Source organism: Malaclemys terrapin, chromosome 23, assembly GCF_027887155.1.
Source record: "Malaclemys terrapin pileata isolate rMalTer1 chromosome 23, rMalTer1.hap1, whole genome shotgun sequence".
Taxonomy (NCBI): Eukaryota; Metazoa; Chordata; order Testudines; family Emydidae; genus Malaclemys; species Malaclemys terrapin.
The window spans coordinates 17,313,423-17,331,695 of record NC_071527.1 but is presented as its reverse complement, the minus strand read 5'-3'; the positions used below and the strand labels follow the sequence as shown (position 1 = coordinate 17,331,695).

Below are 18,273 nucleotides of genomic sequence, written 5' to 3'. Positions count from 1 at the left end.
TCCTGGGGGGTGAGGGGTCCAAAATGCATCTTCGTGAAACCAACAGGACGAGTGGAGCTTCCCAGCCTCTTGGCCCTCCCCTCCCTATCCCTTGGAGCAAAACCCCATTGAATGTTGTCCGTGCCTATAGGGTGAGCCCCGCTCCCCCTCCACCAGCCTCAAGAAGTTATTCCAGGGAGCATCCCAGTGTGGCTGTTGGGTGCACAGAGACAGATGCATTTGAGGTCCCAATCATCACATGCGATCTGTAACATATTGCAAGTCCCCAGATACCTTCCCACCCCGGTTTCCCCCTCTCCCGGCACTTGTCCTGCTTTAATTCTCTCTAGTTGTGTGTGCATAGTACATGTGTGATGTGACCCCACAATGCTCTACCTGCTTGTGTCAGAAAATATCAGTGCATTTGGTTGTTGGGATAGTTAAAAATATATACCCCCTGATATTGACGAATAACCATTGAGTTCCCAATTGGATGAGCCCGGCTTGTTCGTTTCCTTTATGTTCGTTTCCCCTTTTTCAGGGATGGCTGGTGGGTGGAGATTGTTGGGTGGCTTCCATGCTGTGATTTGTTAATAGTGTTATCATTCATTGTCATGGTTGAGTATCATTATTTGTAGTCATATTATTTATCATTTATTTATATTAAATTATTAACAACACTATTAATTCATTAACATTCATTTTATTCTTAATAGCATCTAATGCATTATAATCATTATATTTATTTATTGTGTATTATAATTATCATTATTTGGTATTGTTTATATTAATAGTATGTGTTATATTACTATTATTTATTAATATGCATTGCAATATCATTTATTATTTATCAGTGGTATTATTGGTTATATCATTGGTTTAATAATACTATGCATTATCATTTATTTATCATATAACAATTATTAATAGGATTATGTATTATAATTTATCTATTATTTATTAATAGTATGCATTGCTGCTATTTATCATTAGTTATTAATTAATGGCATGGTGAATAATAATAATTGGTATGATTGGTTGTTATAAACAGTTGCTATTCATGGCTAAGAATGATCACAATTGATGGTGTTGTTATTATTTTATTAACCCTTTATTGAGTTCTCCGTGTATTTTGTTTTAGTTGTGAGTTGGTGGGTTAATCATGTGCGTGGAGTTGATGTTTCCCTGGGTTGTTCCCCTGCGGTGCTGCGTGGATTCAGGCCCACGCCCAGGGCCGTCTCCCCTGGGGGTGGGGATCTCCCCTCTTGCGCCCACAGGCAGCGCTCACCTCTCCTTCCCTTCATCCCCTCAGAACAACTTCATCAACCTGAGCTTCCTGCGGCTCTTCCGTGCTGCCCGCCTCATCAAACTCCTCCGCCAGGGCTACACCATCCGCATCCTGCTGTGGACCTTCGTCCAGTCCTTCAAGGTGACTGGGGCGGGGGGCTGGGCCGGGGGCCAGGAACCCAGCGACTGACCCGTCGTGACTGCCCAGGCTTTAGCGTATGGGGCTGGACCCTTGGCTCTGAAGATGTATTGATTCCATATCCGTCTGTTTGTCCCCGTACAGCCCCCTCTGACTATCTCTTTCTGTCCGTCCCCATAGAAACCCATCCATCCACTTGTACTCTGTCTATCCAGCCATCCCATACGCACCCTTCCATCCGTCCGTCCCCATTCACATCTATCTATCTATCTATCCCCATCCACCCATCTATCTATCCCAATCCACCCCCTCTATCTATCTATCTATCTATCTATCTATCCCCATTCACCCCATCTATCTATCTATCTATCTATCTATCTATCCCCATCCACCCCCTCTATCTATCCCCGTACACCCCCTCTATCTATCTATCCCCATACACCCCATCTATCTATCTATCTATCTATCTATCTATCTATCTATCTATCCCCATTCACCCCCTCTATCTATCCCCATACACCCCCTCTATCTATCCCCATACACCCCTTCTATCTATCTATCTATCTATCTATCCCCATACACCCCCTCTATCTATCTATCCCCATACACCCCCTCTATCTATCTATTTATCTATCTATCCCCAGACATAGGGTTACCAAATTTCCACAAGCAAAAAAGAGGACACTGCGGGGGGTGGGGGGGGTAGGAGCCCCGCTCTATCCCCGCCCCTGCCCCACCCCCATCCACTCCCTCCCACTTCCCACCCCCTGATTGCCCCCCTCAGAACCCCCAACCCCTCCCCCCCGCTCCTTGTCCCCTGACTGCCCCCTCCCGGGACCCCTGCCACTAACTGCCCCCTAGGACCCCACCCCCTATCTAAGCCGCCCTGCTTCTTGTCCCCTGACTGCCCCCTCCTGAGAACCCCCTACGACCCTACCTGTCCCCTGGCTGCCCCGACCCTTATCCAACTGCTCCCTGCCCCTTGACAGGACCCCCAGAATTCCTGACCCATCCAACCCCCTCTGCTGCCTGCCTGCCTCGACCCCTCTCCACACCCCTGCTGCTCTGACAGCCCCCCCAGAACCCCAAACCCATCTAACCCCCCCTGCTCCCTGTCTCTGACTGTCCCAACCCCTCTCCACACCCCTGCCCCCCTGACAGCCCCTCCAGAACCCCCGACCTATCTAACCCCCCCACCCCCTGTCCCTAACTGTCCCAACCCCTCTCCACACCCCTGCCCCCCTGACAGTCCCCCCCCAAACTCCCGACCCATCCAACAACCCCCCCCCCCCATCCCCTGACCAGGACCGGCTTTAAAGAGCCCAGGAATCGGGCTGCACTCCGGCCGGGTTGTGGGGCTTGGGGCCGGGCCGGAGGTGCTCGGCCGGGGCTGGGCCGGTGCTGCTGGGGCCCGAGCCAGGCCGGGCTGGGCCGCCGCCGCTGGGGCGGGAACCGGGGCCACCGCCGCTGGGGCTGGAACCGGGCCGGAGCCGCTGGGGCCACCGGGCGCCGCTCGGCCAGGGCCGCTTCTCCCCAGAGCTCTCCTCTTCGCGCCCCCCCTGCCCCAGCTTACCTGCTGCCACCTCCTGCTTCTTTTCAGACTTCCCGGGAAGATCTGATTGGCGGGAAGCAGGGGAGGGGGAGGAGCAGGGGGCAGAGCGTTCAGGGGAGGGGGGCAGAGGGAAGACAGCTGCGGGACCGGACGGCGTGGTAACGCTGCAGGGGATGGGGGGAGCCGGGAAGGGGCTTTGGGTGCCCAGCGGCGCTTGGCCGCCGCTTTTCTGTCTATAAATAGCCGACTGGGGGGGAAATCCCGGACATTTTTAGATTTTTAAAAATCCCCCCCGGACGGCTATTTATAGACTGAAAAGCCGGACATGTCCGGGGAAATCCGGACATATGGTAGCCCTACCCAGGCACCCCCCCGCCTCTATCTATCTATCCCCATCCACCCCCTCTATCTATCTATCTATCTATCTATCTATCTCCAGACACCCCCTCTATCTATCTCAAAGTGTCTCAGCAGGGTGGCATCCAGGTTCTATTCCCACCTCCGTTGCTGACTCCCCTGGCCCTGGTGAAGCAATGACAGCCTTCCTCTGGTTTCAGTAGGCTGTGGATTGGGTCGGAGTTGCTGTGGTGGCAGGTCTCTTCCCCGTCTGTGCCTTCCACGTGCTGAGTGCTGGAGGAGACACAGCGAGGAGAGAAGCTCCCAGCATGCTCCCCCTGCGATCCAGCCAATGGTGCACATGAGGGGTGTGAGGTGGATTTTGCTGCATTATATGGAGAGGCAGCCGCTGGCCTAGTACAGGGGGAAGCTATTAGCCTGGCGGGGCACAAGGTTGAAAGCCCCCTATGAGTGACGTGCCCTGCTCTGCTTCTCTCCCTAGGCCCTTCCCTATGTCTGTCTGCTGATTGCCATGCTCTTCTTCATCTACGCCATCATCGGCATGCAGGTGAGTGCCAGGCAGGCCAGCTCGGGGGGGGCAGGACACCGTCACAGGCGGTGCGGAGTCCGGGCGTGGGAGTCCCAGCACTAGTGCCTTGGATTGGGAGTGAATCCTCCGCACACATGGGGGTCAGGACTGTACTGGGCTCCAAGCCAGGCATGTCATGCTGTGTCTGGGTGCGGGAGCAGGCTGTCTGCAGGGGAGAGATGAGGCCCCATCCCCATTGCTGTCTGAGGGCCCTCTGCCTTTGCAGGTGTTCGGTAACATTGGCATCGAAGACGAAGAGGAGGACTCGGCTATCACAGAACACAACAACTTCCGCACCTTCTTCCAGGCCCTCATGCTTCTGTTTAGGTGAGACCCTGTCCCTGGCAGAAGCTGGACTGAGCAGAGTTCCATGTCCCATCCCCACTACAATTGCAAGGAAACTGACCTCCTGGGATACCTTGCGCTAATGCAGTGGGTTGTCCAGCTGGTAATTAGCCCCCAAGCCCCACCCCAGAGCTGGCTGCACCTCAGCGCCAGGCAAGGAATCCCAGTATAAACAGCCCCCGCCCCGCACCCCAGAGGTGGCTGCACCTCAGCGCCAGGTGAAGGATCCGAGTATAAACAGCCACCGCCCCGCACCCCAGAGGTGGCTGCACCTCAGCGCCAGGTGAAGGATCCGAGTATAAACAGCTGGAAAAAAAACATCCCTGGAAGCGCTTTAGGCTGAATGATGCTGTAGACGTGCCAAGCGTCATTCCTGGCACCCAGGTGCTGAGGGACTGGGACAGAGCTGCCTGGGTTGCTCCCCCCGCCCTGCCCTGCCTTCCCAACACATGTCCCCTCCCTCTCTGTGCGGCTGCAGGAGCGCCACTGGTGAGGCCTGGCACGAGATCATGCTGGCCTGTCTGAGCGGGAAACCCTGCGACGAGAACTCGGGCATCAAGGAGCACGAGTGTGGCAACGAGTTCGCCTATTTTTATTTTGTCTCCTTCATTTTCCTCTGCTCCTTCCTGGTGAGTCTGCGGGGAGCTGGGCAGGGAGTAGCAGGGGCGCACGTGCGCCGCCGGAGTTGTGAGTGTGCTGGCGTGTGCGGCATGCGTGAGCTGGGTGTGCGTTGACAGGTGGATATGTGTGGCTTAGCATGTGTGCATGCTGCGTGTATGAGCTGTGAGGCTATTTGTAGGTGTGTGCACATCGGTGTGAGTGCTCTGTGCGCGCCTGGGGGAGTTGTGTTCACGTGTGTATATGTGCGTGCATAATGGCACATGCACGAGTTGTGTGTGATGACTTGTACGTGTGGGTTTGCATGTGAGCAGATGTGTGCGGATGTATATGCCCATTGGCATGTGTGTGCACGTGCTGCGTGAGTACACGCGTGTGCACATTGGCGTGTGTGTATGCAGTGTATGATGACAGGTGTGTGCATAGTGGCATGTGTGTGCTGCATGAGTAAAGGAAAGATGTGGAGTGGGAGAATGACCGAAAACGTGAGCGAGAGACACACGGAAAGAGGAGGCGTTGGAGCGCTCGGAGCCCCGTCGTGGCAAGGACTGCAGGATTTCACCCCTGGGTTCTTGTCTGCCCTGGAGTACTTGTTCAGTATGCTCTGTCTCTGTCTGTCCCCCCCCCTCCACGCCCCAACCCATCCTGCTACAGATGCTGAACCTCTTTGTGGCCGTTATCATGGACAACTTTGAGTACCTGACCCGAGACTCCTCCATCCTGGGGCCCCACCACCTGGACGAGTACGTACGTGTGTGGGCAGAGTACGACCCCGCCGCTTGGTAAGGACCTCCCCCTCATCCCGCACCTCCTGCCCCTGCCCAGCGGCTGGGGATCCTGTCCCTCCCTCGAGGGGAAGATTGGAGGGCTCAGATTTGTCCATGTCTGCGGGGGAGCCAAGATGAGCTTCCTTGATCAGCAGAGAACTGACTTTGTGAGGGCTGGGGGAAGGGGGTGGGGAGCAGAAAGAACTAGGTCAAGGAGGAGTGGGATCTAGTTGTCAGAGCCTGGTTGGGGCTGGGTGTCAGGACTCCTGGATTCTATGCCCAGCTCGGGAAGGGGAGTGGATACCGGACCCAGGTGCCTTCACTCTAATCCACTATTCCAGGGATCAGCCGTTACTTGGCTTGATTCAGTGCCATGGGTATACTGGGCTAGATGGCCTACTCTGGACAATCCAGCGCAGACATCGGCTCAGATTCCTGGGTTCTTGTAGGGTCTGAAGTTTCCAGGCCCATCTGGAAGTTTCTAGGGCTGGGGGAAGAGGGTGCAGGGCACCCTGGGGTCCAAGCACCATGGGAAGGAGCCATCAGCCAGCATCTCCTTTGCAGTGGGGGGCGGGGAAGGGGTTGGATCCTAGTCGGTACCCTGGTTTGCTGGGTAGCCACTGCCTTGGGTTAGTTCCTGGACAAAGATGGACAGAGCCTCCTAGAAGCAGCCCTTGTTAGTCATACAGAACAGTAAGTTATCTGCCCGGCTGCCTCCTTCCATCCCCTAACAGATCATCGTGTCCTCTGGCCTGCAGGCCGGGGCTGTGTTCCTCCGGTGGCCAGGAGGGGCAGCACATGGAGGCCTGTCTCATGGCTGAATGCCAGCTCTCAGGGGCAGGTGCTGCTCCCATGTGCTGGCACAGCTCAGCTGGCACGGAGATTAGAGCAAACCCCTCCCACATCGTCTGTCCAGGATCAGATTCGGGGCAGACAGGACCAGTTCCCACTCAGCACTGACCGAGCTGTAAGCTAGCGAGACCTGATCCCAAAGCCCGTCCACCCCTCCTGGGCTGGCTCTGTGTCCCCCTCGGGGCCCTGCACACGCAGGCTCTTGGCTCTTGTTGCTGTTTAATGTTTCCTTTTTCAATTTTAGGTTTTTGCAGCTGGATTCTCTCCAACCCCCCCCCTTCCCAAGCAAACTGAAGGGCCCTAGGGTGTCCTGGGGGTGTCCCGTGGTGCCCCGGGCTATCCCATTATTACTGCACATTGGGAAGTGGGTAACAGCTTGCAGAAGAGACGGCTGGATGGAAAACACAGGGCTGTTTTCCTCCCACGCCCCGATGAGTCCCCATATGCTCTGCAGAGACCCCACGCAGTCAGAGCTAGGTGACACAATCAGCACCGCCAGGGAGAGGCCGCTAGCTAGACACAGGGCGTTAGGGGATGTACCCCCACCCCGGCCCCGTGATGTTATGACTCCTCTGCCCCTGGTGTATCCTCTGGAGCCGGAAACTGCGCTGGGGCCGGGCTGGCGCTGCACCGTTGAGGCACTGGAGTGGGGCGGTGTGCCCCTGCGGAGGATTCGGTTCTGTGCCATGGGGCCGCCACCCCAGGCGTTGTGCTGTCCCACGTCGTCCCTGTGCCCTGTTCCGTTTCTAGGAAATGCCCGTTGTTTCCAGGTTTAAGGTGTTTGTCTACGCTGCCAACCCTACCTGGCAAGCCCTGCCAAGCCCAGCAGGAGGAGCTCCCAACCGGCCCCCGAGTCCGATCTCGTGCCACTGGGGGGTAGACATAACCCTGCCCCCGCCTTGGCACGAGGGTCCTTTGCATATGAGTGACACCCCTCCCCCAGGAAAAAGAAAGCAAAATGTCGGGTTCTGATCCCAAACCCCTTGGAGTCAATGGCAGCCTTTGCATTGACTTCACTGGGCTTCGCATCAGGCCTTTGGGGCTGAAAACAGAGCAGGGAGTCTGGAGCCCAGGTTCTGTCCCCAGCTCGGGATGGGATGTGGGGTCTCGTGGGTTAGAGCAGAGGGGGCTGGGAGCCAGGACTCGGGGTCTGTCGCCAATTCTGCTGATTGCTTCCTGGGTGACCTTGAATAAGTCCCTGTCCCCAACCCTGCAGCTCTATGTCTCAGTTTCCCCAATAACAGACCCACCTCCCAGGACATCTTAGCCAGCTATGGTCTGTCAGCAGATCAGTAGTCGCCATTTTAACACTAGGCCTCTACTCTGCCAAGGCCAAGCACTCCCAGCTCCCACTGGAGCCCACAGGCATGCGTATCCAACCCCCCACCTCCAAGGTAAATCCAGGCAGTATTGCCTTAGCTGGCCTGGGCACCCATTCCTGGCAGCCTTGCTGTGATCTATGTGTACATGACAGTTTGTGTGTTTCTCGCCCTGTAGCATCTGCACTAACCCCCTGTATTCTTCTTGCAGTGGCCGAATTCATTATAAGGATATGTACAGTTTATTACGTGTTATATCTCCCCCACTGGGCTTAGGCAAGAAATGCCCTCATAGGGTTGCTTGCAAGGTTTGACTTACACTAAAACCTGCTAGCATCAACGGAATGAATGTTGCTTATGGTTTCTTTAATATATATATTTCATATATATATATATACACACACATCTCGGTATCCTGCACTTTTCAAGGAGTAACCCAGTCACGTCCTTAGCACACAGAATGCATACGAGGATGCCGTCCGCCCAGTACCGCATGGAGCATCTCGGTGATTTTGAACCCTTTCTGCTTGCTGTCAGCTGAAGCTAGACACTGAGGATCTGTACCACTGTATCTCTGCACACACCCCTCCACCACCCTTCGCACATTGAGTTTTTTCATCTGGAGAGGACGGAAACTGCATTGACACCTCTGCCATTTATCCCTTCCCTTACCCTCCCTCCTCCGTCCACCACCTTCCCACCCCCCCGCCCACCACCTTCTCCAGCATTGGCCAAGAGGCGTGCTCTAAGCTAAATCTCTTTCTCTCTGTCCTGTTCTTTGCTACAAAGACGGCCGATCCTGCAGTCTTCCCTCCCAGAACACCAGGAGGAATTTTGGCTAAAGGACTCCAGGAACCCAGCAAATCACTTAAGCATGTGCCTCCACTAATTTCTCTTAAGCAAGGACAGAATGCAGTGCCCCCTGAAGGCAATGGACAAACTGCCATTGATTTCATTGGGCAGTGGATGGATGGGCGCTTAAGTGCTTTGCTGAATCAACTGTTTCCTTCCCCCCACCCCCAAAGCTGGCTAGTTACACAGAGGAATGAAAGATGTGTGAGCTCTCACTCTTTCTGCTGAGAAGCAGCGAAGTAATCTTGGCATTTTTTTCTTCCATTTTTTTTCCGTCCTTTCTTTTTAAATTGATTTAAAATATTTTTTTCTTCTTTGCATCTCTCTCTTGTCTATTTTTTCGTGCCTTTTTTTTTTTTTCTTTCCGCTACCAGGGGCCGGATGACTTTCACGGATATGTATGAGATGCTGAGGCATATGTCTCCACCCCTTGGGTTAGGGAAGAAATGCCCACCCCGGGTTGCTTATAAGGTAGAATAAATTAAAAAGACAAAAACATGCAAATCAAATTCACTTAATTTTTTTTTAATTTTTTTTTAACCAAAACATTTTTTAAAAACTCAGCCTATACAATATCTTTTTATACATTTCTTTGTGTTTTTTTTCCTTGATCAAATCTCTTAAATAGTACGGTGTGTCCGTTTGAGTCCGTTAGCATTTCATGTTTCAGAGACTCCATTATGGCAAGGCAGCTGGGGTGGGTAAGAACTGAAGTCCAAGGTGCATGTTAATTCTCTACAAACCCCTTTTTAAGGATTCCTTCTTCCCTTCCTTTTTTTATTCGGTGGAAGAGACATTGCTTTAAAACGTTGAATTCCCCCACTCCACCCCTGTCAAACCCTTCTCTGTAGGATGATCTGTACAGCTCTGACCGACCTGTCACGTCTCAGTCATTAAAGATTTCCTCAGTGGGTGGGAGACAGGTGGCTGGAAATTGAAAGGTTCCAGTTCAAAGCTGGACAATGGGAAGAGGTCAGGGGTCATATATCCCTTGTGGGCCTGATCTAGAACCCATCGAAGTCAGTGGGAGACTTTCCACTGAGTTCGTTGTGCTTTAGGTCAGGCCCAGGATGAGAATCGAATAGGTTGGCCAGGGAAGGAAAGGCGATTCAGGTGATACAGCGGCACCATGGCTCAGAGTATCTGGTCCATTCCTTTCCCGGAATGATCAGTGAGGACTGATGGCAAGTCCTGGAGTGGGAGGGAACAGTAAAGGCAGTGAATTTTAAAGGGTCGCTCTCATTAGCATCAGAGGAGCTCGTAGACATCACAGTCAAGATCGGGGATCGTTGTCCTTGGCGCTGTATAAACATACAGGTCAGAGTTTTGAAAAGAGCTCAGCACCGATTTAGAGTCTGTTTACACAGAGACATTGACTGGTATAACGCCCCATGTGGACCCTCGAATTCCGACATCAGAGTGCCTTTCTCTGGTTATTTGGCACAAGCAACAGAAACCAGACCAAGGCCCTCTGATTACGGAATAAGAGTTGGGAGTTGCAGTGGTGTGACGCTCGCGGTATGGGTGTACCAGTGTAGTTACGCTGGGAAATTGCCCCAGGTAGACGAGCGCTCGGGCACTGAAATAAGTAGCCGTATTTTCAAACATTCTGACGCCTACCCAGGAGTGAACTGCTGAGTTCTGGCCTTGTTGGACAATCTGGGTCCAGTGGTGAGTGCTGAGCACTGGGAAATCTGGCCAACACTTAGGTTTCACCCAGTCTACCATCCATAGGCGTCCCCCGTGATTTCTCGGGGATCCAGTAGAAGCTGTTTCCTTGGATGCGAAGATCTGACTGCAGTGTTTCCAACATTGCAGCTGGAAGTGAAATTGGCTCTTGGAGGCAGCTGTGCCTAGTGATTCAGGCAGCGTGCTGGGGTGCAGCAGAACTTGGTTCAGTTCCTTGCAGTGTCTTAGATTTGCTGGGTGAACATAAGCTAGTCACGGCTCTGTGCCTCGGTTTCCTCACTTTCAAAGTATGAGAAGCGAAACACCCTCAGTGGTAGAAAGGAAATTAGATGCTTCGTGTCTTTGTGATTTGTAACCTAGACCGGCGACTTGTTTTCAAAATATCAGATTTGTTCGGCTTTTTTTTTTTGCCTGACAATGACCAGTGACCCCGTATTTCTGACCACAGTGCATTGTGGGAGATCCAGCACTCTATCCCACAGTGTAGTGGTGGAAGCTGAGGAAAGGGCGCACCAGGTCTGAGCTGCTAAGTTAACTCGAGTTATAACTCAAGCATTGCCCCATCCACACGCACAAACCCCACAACTTGTCAGCTGCTAACATGACCCTTCTGTAATGTGGCTGCAGGCTAGCGCTGCTCGAGTGCCGCTGATCCATTGCCGTCTCATAATTCCCCCTCGTGTGCCCAGAACGGACCGACCATTCGCTGGAAAAGAATCCTTAAAGTGGCCCAGCTTATTGCGGTACAGAGAAACATGGCATGCGCCCCAGAAGTCCTAGCGACACCCACCGATGTGTGGGTGCTGCAGCGCGAGTGTTATGGTCGCTCTCCGTCAACCTGGGTTGACTCAAGGGGAGTCACTTGCGTGTGGATAACTCGGGCTAACTGCCGTGAAGACCTGCCCCAGGCCTAAAGGTGTGGTTTGAAACGTAGCTAAAGATGTAACAAGATCCTATTGCTGGAAGTTGAAGCTAGACAGGTGTAGATTTAGGCACACGTAATTAACCGTTGGCACGATTTACCAAGGCTTGGGATGGATTCTCCAGCATTGGCCGTGTTTAAATCAAGATTGGATGTTTTTTTTCTAAAATATCAGCTTGAGTTCAAACAGGAATTAATTCAGGGAAGTCCCGTGGCCTGAGTTCTATGGGAGGATCAAACCGGATGGTTGAAATGGGCCCCTCTGGCCACAGGATCTAGGATTGAAATTCTATGAAAAACCAGTGGGAAAGGCTGTGTGGACTTGAAACCAGGCTGGGTTTTGTTTAGCTCAAGTCAGTGACCTGGAGCGGTGGCCTCAGGGCTTGTCGGCAGAGGGAAGTTCTTGTGGAATCTGGCAGAGTGTGAATTTGGCAGTGTGGCCTAGAGGGGAGAGCCACCGGACTGGGACTCGGGAGAGCTGGGTTCCAGCTCTGCCAGGTGATTGTGGGCCAGTCGCTTCCCCCTCTCTGTGCCACAGTGATGATGAGACTGACCTCGGTGGTTACCTGCTTTGCAATCTGCTGGAGAAAAGCTCGGCTGTGTTATCGCTCTAGCTGCAGCGGAATAGGGATGCTGTGCCGGTCACTCTCCCCATAGAGACAAGCAGAGAAATCAGTGGGCTTCCATGTAGGTGCAGGGCTCTACCCACGTGATCCGCTTGGCAGGAGCTAAATTCAGCCCTGGGAAGCTGCAGCAGCGTCAGTTGCAGATGAGTCTGCTCAGGCCAGAGCTGAACATGGTGCCAATGTCAGAGCCCAATCGCTTGTGATCTCCAGGCTCGCTCACAAGGCCTAGGGCAGGCGACAGGTCTTCTCAGAATGGCGCACCCAGCAGGTGTCTTAGCTCTGGCGCGTCACCTCCTTCGAAAGCCCCCGTTCTCTGCCCGCAAAGCTGGTCCCCATCTGTAATCAGCCCTCTGGGGAACTAAGATCCTCCACCAGAGACAATATTAACAGCTACTAACTTTCTCTCTCGCCCCCTTTTCATCCCCGGACTCCTTTCTCTGTCAATGCAGTTCTAACCTGTCTAGCAGCTTCTCTCCTCTTCCCGTCACATTCAGTCTTTCCCATCTCTGGTTCTCCCCTCGCCTCCATTCTCTCCCCCGGCCCCCACTCCTGCCTTTCCCCCGGCTTTGGAGGGTTCCCATTTATGACTGTGGATCCATAACCCACTGCTTCCCCCTCATTTCTCCTTCAGCCACCCAGAGCTCACCATGTCTCTCCCCCATGCGTGGTGTCCCTGTGCGTCTGTCTGTCCTTGCCCAATAGGGTGCAGCCCATTGGCAAAGTGCATTGCCCCAACACCAGGCTTGGGAAGGCTGGTCCCGGGGTGCGTTCTCAGAAGCAGAGAGTTTGCTCCTGCCCCTATCCCAGGCTGCCAGGCAGACTAGAACCTGAGTCCTTCCAGCACCTGAACCACAGGCCTCTCCTATCTGAGCTAAAGGAACAGCTCCCGCTGCTGCAGGGCCCACCAGGATCACACGCAGCCGGGTGGCAGGGGCTTCTAAGGACCAAGTTGTGTCAGGGCCTGACTCTCGCATCCACTTTAGGCCAGGTCGATGAGCTATCCTGGCAAGCCTGCCTGCTGGAGACGCAGCGCCTGCCGAGACAGCTTAGACCAGTTCCCCAAATGAAATCAGCTATATTGGCAAAAGACTTCTCTGCCGGTGTCACCATGTCGAGACGAGGGCTTTTGCCAATATGGAAATGGTGTAAAAAAAAATCGCATCCCTAAGTGTTGTTACTGGGTCGGCAACATTTTCTGGCGTAAACCTGAGCCTGGCTCCCCACGCTGACACCCGTTTAACGCCGTCGGGGTGTGGTTTTGTTACCATTCCTAGTAGGGCCACTGCTACATGGATGTGAAGGTGCCTTGTGGCTAGTCCCATGTGGGAAGGGGAATAAGCCATATTGACACAAGGCGCCTTTATCTTGGTAGAATTGCATCGTACTAGGGAGCGTACTGGTGTAGCGATATTGGGAAAAGTCACACCCCTACATGATGTGCTATTACTAGGACAAACACTGTGTAAACCGGGCCTAAATGGGAATCAGGACTGTAGTGCCTTCGATCCCACAATGATGGGCACTGCAGAGACGCTGAAGAGAGCCCAGTGAGGTATGCACGAAGGAAAGGAGGTGTAGGTCTGAGTTCTGGGGGGCAAACAGGATGGTTTGAAGAGGCTGGCACAGCTCTGTCGGGTTCCCAGCTCTTCACATCCCTGACTGACCAAGCTATGCCAACAAAAGCCTGTAACATTAACCTGGCCTTGTCTGTGCCTCCTACTTTCTGAGCCTTTAGAGTTACGCCCAGGTCACATTTTCCTCCAGCACCGCAAGGGCTGGGAACTTCCTTTTTTCTTTCGCACGAAAGCTGAGGTTGTCCCATGACTCCCAGAGCTGGGGCTTTAAGAGAGATGGCAGCATGGAGCAGCTCAGGGCAGGCAAGGGTTCTACCCTGGGACTTCACACTGGAAATTGACTGAGGTGTTTGTCCTGGTGCAACCACATCGGTTAGGGGAGTGGGTTTTAATGACTGTAGCTATAACAGTAGAACTCCTAGTGTGGACACAGCTATACTGAGATAAGAGCATCTCAAACTAGTATAACTTACTGCCTTTCCCTTATGGGTACATCTACACTACAGGGGGGAGTCGATTTAAGATACGCAAATTCAGCTACGTGAATAGCGTAGCTGAATTCGACGTATCGCAGCTGACTTACCCCGTTGTGAGGACGGCGGCAAAATCGACTTCTGTGGCTTTCTGTCGGCGGCGCTTACTACCACCTCCGCTGGTGGAGTAAGAGCGCCGATTGGGACGCGATAAATCGATCCCCGAGAGGTCGATTTCTACCCGCCGATTCAGGCGGGTAGTATAGACCTAGCCTATGTGAATAGCTTTACTGGTATAAGCAACTTTATGCAGTGCGTCCACACTAGGGGATTGTACTGCATTAGCTGGACCCATCAGAAAAGGAGAAGGCTGATGTATATGATGCTAGTGGAGCAGTGGGACTGAGGACTCGTCTCTCTTCCTGCATCTGGGAGGAGGGTGATGTCTAGTGGTTAGAGCAGGGAATCAGGACTCCCAGGTTCTGTTCTTGGCTAGGGGAGGGAATGTGGTTAGAGGATTGAATTGAGTGTGAGGATTCCCAGGTTCTATTCCCAGCTCTGCCATTTGCTCACTTCCCCTGGCTGTGCCTCAGTTTCCCCATTTTACAGAGCTCCTCAGACGGCAGGTGCAATAGGTTTGCACCATGTTGTTTTTACTCAGTAGCCTCTCCTCAGCCTGCCCATCAGTCCTTGCTCCTCCGCTCCCCTCACTCTATCTAAAACTCTCCATTCAGTCCATCTGGGTATCTCATACCCTCTGAGTCTTTTCCGTGCCCTCCCGTTCACCCCCTTCTCCCTTGGCTCACTCCTCCATGACAGCTGCTGTCCAGAAAACCATTGCGAGAGGAGCAGTGGTGCCCCCGCAAAGGGGTCTTGGCTGATTGTGTTCCCCTCACCCGGAGCTGAGAATCCAGGCAGCTCCATCCCACACCCAGCCTGGTCCCTTCTACCTCAAGAGAACCGTGTTATGGGCCATCCTGCCCAGTGTTGGGTGCTTGCCGGATGAGAGCACCATGCTGCACCCAGCCTTGTGGGTGACCTGGCTCTTCCAGGCTCTCTCGACAAGGTTAGCAGGTAACATGGTTTGGCCTGTCCATGTCTCCCTCCCTGCAGAGCCATGCATGTGCCAAGACCTGGGAAAATCCGGGCCCATATCCTATCATGCTTTGCCATGGAGGATTCTGGGTGCTTTTCACACAGTGCAATGCATTTTGGGAAGGGCTGGCAGAGACCTGGGAGGCTGGGGGTGTCCAACCATGGATAATACCATGGCCACACCTGGATAATCAGGCAGGGTCCTGTTTGCAACTGTATCCGGGGGACCAGCGACAATACAGCAACTCCAGCCCGTGGGATTTGAACCTAGATCAGGGATGTGGCAAATGTCCCATGATCCGAACCACAGAGCAGTGACCAGGATCACGTAACACTATTGCTGGGGCCTTGGGGTGCCCAATCGCTGACAGGTTGAAAACACAGCACAGGCGAAAGTGTCCTGAGCCCAGAGGGGGAAGATGGGGGCTACTTCCCCAAACCATGGGGCAGTGTGGAGCTGCACGCCCCCTCACTCTAATCCCGGAAACAGCACCTCCGTGCTTAATGCTGATCTCTGCAGATCCCCGTTTTCTGGACGTCACGCTCGGATGGACCTTCATGCTAATTTTCTCTTCATCCTCCCTGTCTGTCCTACTCCCCCCCTCTCTCTCTGTCTTTTTCCCTTCTTGTTTTGCTGTCCCACCCCCACCTTCGTCAGTTACATCCCTTTAAAGACCGGAAGAGATTCCCCCCTCCCCACAACCCCATCTCCATATGGTCCACAGCCTTATCTTAGCTAATGCACTAACTGGTCGGCCACTGCCCAATCCAACCCTAAGCATCTTGTTGTCCAACAGCCTGAACTCTGAGGAATGCCGAGTGTCTGTCAATTTTTTCATTTCTTCCCTTCGCCCCTTGAGGACGCACCCATTCTCTGCACCGAGAGCACAAGCCTGCGGGCCTCTCACTCTAGAGCAGTCTAGCCCAGAGCTATGAATGAGTCTCGACGTATTAATGCTTCTTGCCGCATGCTGCATGCCGCTGCATGAGCCCTGGCATGGCGCTGGCTTGCCTGGGCCCCGGAAGGAACGCGCTTTGTTGGATGGTACCAGCTGCAGTGAGCATTAACTATCGCTCCCCTGTTTCCCTTTGCTGACGCCGAGTGCGCTGCTGCCTTGCACCGTGGACTTTGTGTTTCTTTCTTCGTTGATTTCTTTAGTTTGATTTTAATTTTTTTTAAAAGTCCGTGAGCCCTTTGGAAAGAACTCTGGGGAAGGCGGGGAGGGATGCAACCCAGAGAGCAGAGGTGGGATCTAGAGGTTGGAACAGGACTTCTGGGTTCTCTGCCCAGTTGTTGGAGGGGAGTGGTGTCTAGTGGTTAGAGAAGGGAGCTAGAAGCCAGGACTCCTGGGTCCTATTCCCAAATCTGCCACTGGCTCACTGTGTATAATGGGAAGACAGTTGCCTCAGTTTCCCCATCTCTAAAATGGGGACAATTCTGGCCCGCCCACCAGTGGCTGAGGTTTAATCCCCAAATGCCAGCAACACACTCTGAGGTTCTCAGCTGGACGGAGACAGGTATAGGCCAAGGATGCTTGTTGTAAAGGGAGTGCCTCATTCAGTGGCACTGGGCACCCACGTAGGCCCGTCAGCGTCCAGAAGGGATGGGGGAGGGGTGTTGGTTAGCAAGAGCTGGGGATCCCCCGAGCACTGAACCGGGTGACACCTCAGAGTTCTCCCCAGGGCTCCCCTGTTTTGAAACTCACACTGGCCTCTGGGATGGGGGGGGGCATGAGGGTGACGCGCTTCTGCTTGCCCCTCTGCAGAGACTGCTCCGCATGGACCTGCCTGTGGCTGACGACAACACCGTCCACTTCAACTCAACCCTCATGGCTCTGATCAGGACCGCGCTGGACATCAAGATCGCCAAAGGCAAGTGTGCGGCTCTGGCACCTGGGGCAGTGGTGTTGGGGAGCTGTCTCCTCTGTGCAGGATGGGGTCTGACCGGCTCTGGACCCCCACCTTCAAAAGGAAATCCACAACTGCTCCAGCCCCGGCCTCACCCAGCTGGGGGCGGTGTATGGAACAGGGCAGGAACGCTGGCTGCTCCAGGGAGCAGGACAGTAGCCCTTTCACTGGGGATCTGATAGTTCGGGGCTCCGATGCCCAGCCGCTGACCTTCCCCCCGGCTTGTGCCTTCCAGGAGGAGCCGACAAGCAGCAGATGGACGCTGAGCTGCGGAAGGAGATGATGGCCATCTGGCCCAACCTCTCCCACAAGAACCTGGATCTCCTTGTCACCCCTCACAAATGTGAGCGCCCCTGCTTGTGCCCCGCGCTGTCCCCAAGCTCGCCAGACCGCCTGGCTTCCGCTATAGGGGCGGCCAGCCCCAGCCCTGGCATGGGAACTTCCCCAGGATGGGCGTCGCACGGCCCCCCGTTAACCAGGTCACTGCTGCCCAGCAGGGTGAACTGTGCAGGGTTGAGCTTCCCGTTCGCACCACGGGGGCTCGTGCTGGCCCACGCCCATTCTGTGCCTTGGGAGAGAGAGGTGTGTGCTGGTTAGAGCAGGGGGCTGGGAGTCAGGACTCCTGGGGTGTGGGAAGGGAGTGAGATCTAGTGGTTAGAGCATCAGGACTCCTGGGTTCTATCCCAATGTGCCGGTGACTTTTGGCGAGCTGAGCCCTGGAGACTCCCAGCCACTCAGCACGAAGGTCCGTCTGTCCGTTCATCCATCCCCAGAGATCTGTCTGGTCTGCAAAGCCCCTTATCTCTCTGGCTTCTCTACTCCTTGCTGTGCCCAGGGCCAAGACCTGTGTGGGCCCAGAGTCTGCGCCCACATCTTCCCCACCACCAGTGGGGCGCTCAGCTTTGGAGACCAGAGGCTGAGGGGGTTGTAATTCTGGGGGGAGTTGGGCTGCTTCATGCTGGGCCAGGGCAGGGCGGGGAGGGGGGGCTGATAATGCTCAGCCTCTCTCCCTTCCTGCTTCCCCCAGCCACGGACCTGACAGTCGGGAAGATCTACGCCGCTATGATGATCATGGAGTACTACCGGCAAAGCAAGGCCAAAAAGCTCCAGGCCATGAGGGAGGAGCAGGTACGTCCCCGGGGGTTCAATTCCTGGCTCTTCCACTGACTCACTTGAGTAAGCCCCTTGGCCACTCTGTGCCTCGGTTTCCCCCTCACATGGGGCTGGTCAGGCAGACTCACCTCCTGGGAGCAGGAGGGTGGAGCTGCCTGTGAAGTGCATTGAGACCCTCAGGTGAAAGCCGCTACCACAGTGAAATGCTCCACCTCTGGGCTGGAGGTTTGAGCCCAGC

General features: G+C 54.2%; 1 protein-coding gene across 2 annotated transcripts in view; it reads left to right on the top strand.

Annotated features, from left to right (window-relative positions):
* Positions 1 to 18,273, top strand: part of CACNA1A (calcium voltage-gated channel subunit alpha1 A) — a 173,760-nt gene that overhangs the window by 133,185 nt on the left and 22,302 nt on the right. For both annotated transcript variants that reach the window (XM_054013050.1, XM_054013049.1), the window contains 9 exons: positions 1,292 to 1,408; positions 3,796 to 3,861; positions 4,109 to 4,209; positions 4,706 to 4,856; positions 5,500 to 5,627; positions 9,010 to 9,106; positions 16,781 to 16,886; positions 17,158 to 17,265; positions 17,950 to 18,050. In XM_054013050.1, the coding sequence (XP_053869025.1) occupies positions 1,292 to 1,408; positions 3,796 to 3,861; positions 4,109 to 4,209; positions 4,706 to 4,856; positions 5,500 to 5,627; positions 9,010 to 9,106; positions 16,781 to 16,886; positions 17,158 to 17,265; positions 17,950 to 18,050 (975 nt within the window). The remainder of the gene's footprint in view (positions 1 to 1,291; positions 1,409 to 3,795; positions 3,862 to 4,108; positions 4,210 to 4,705; positions 4,857 to 5,499; positions 5,628 to 9,009; positions 9,107 to 16,780; positions 16,887 to 17,157; positions 17,266 to 17,949; positions 18,051 to 18,273) is intronic.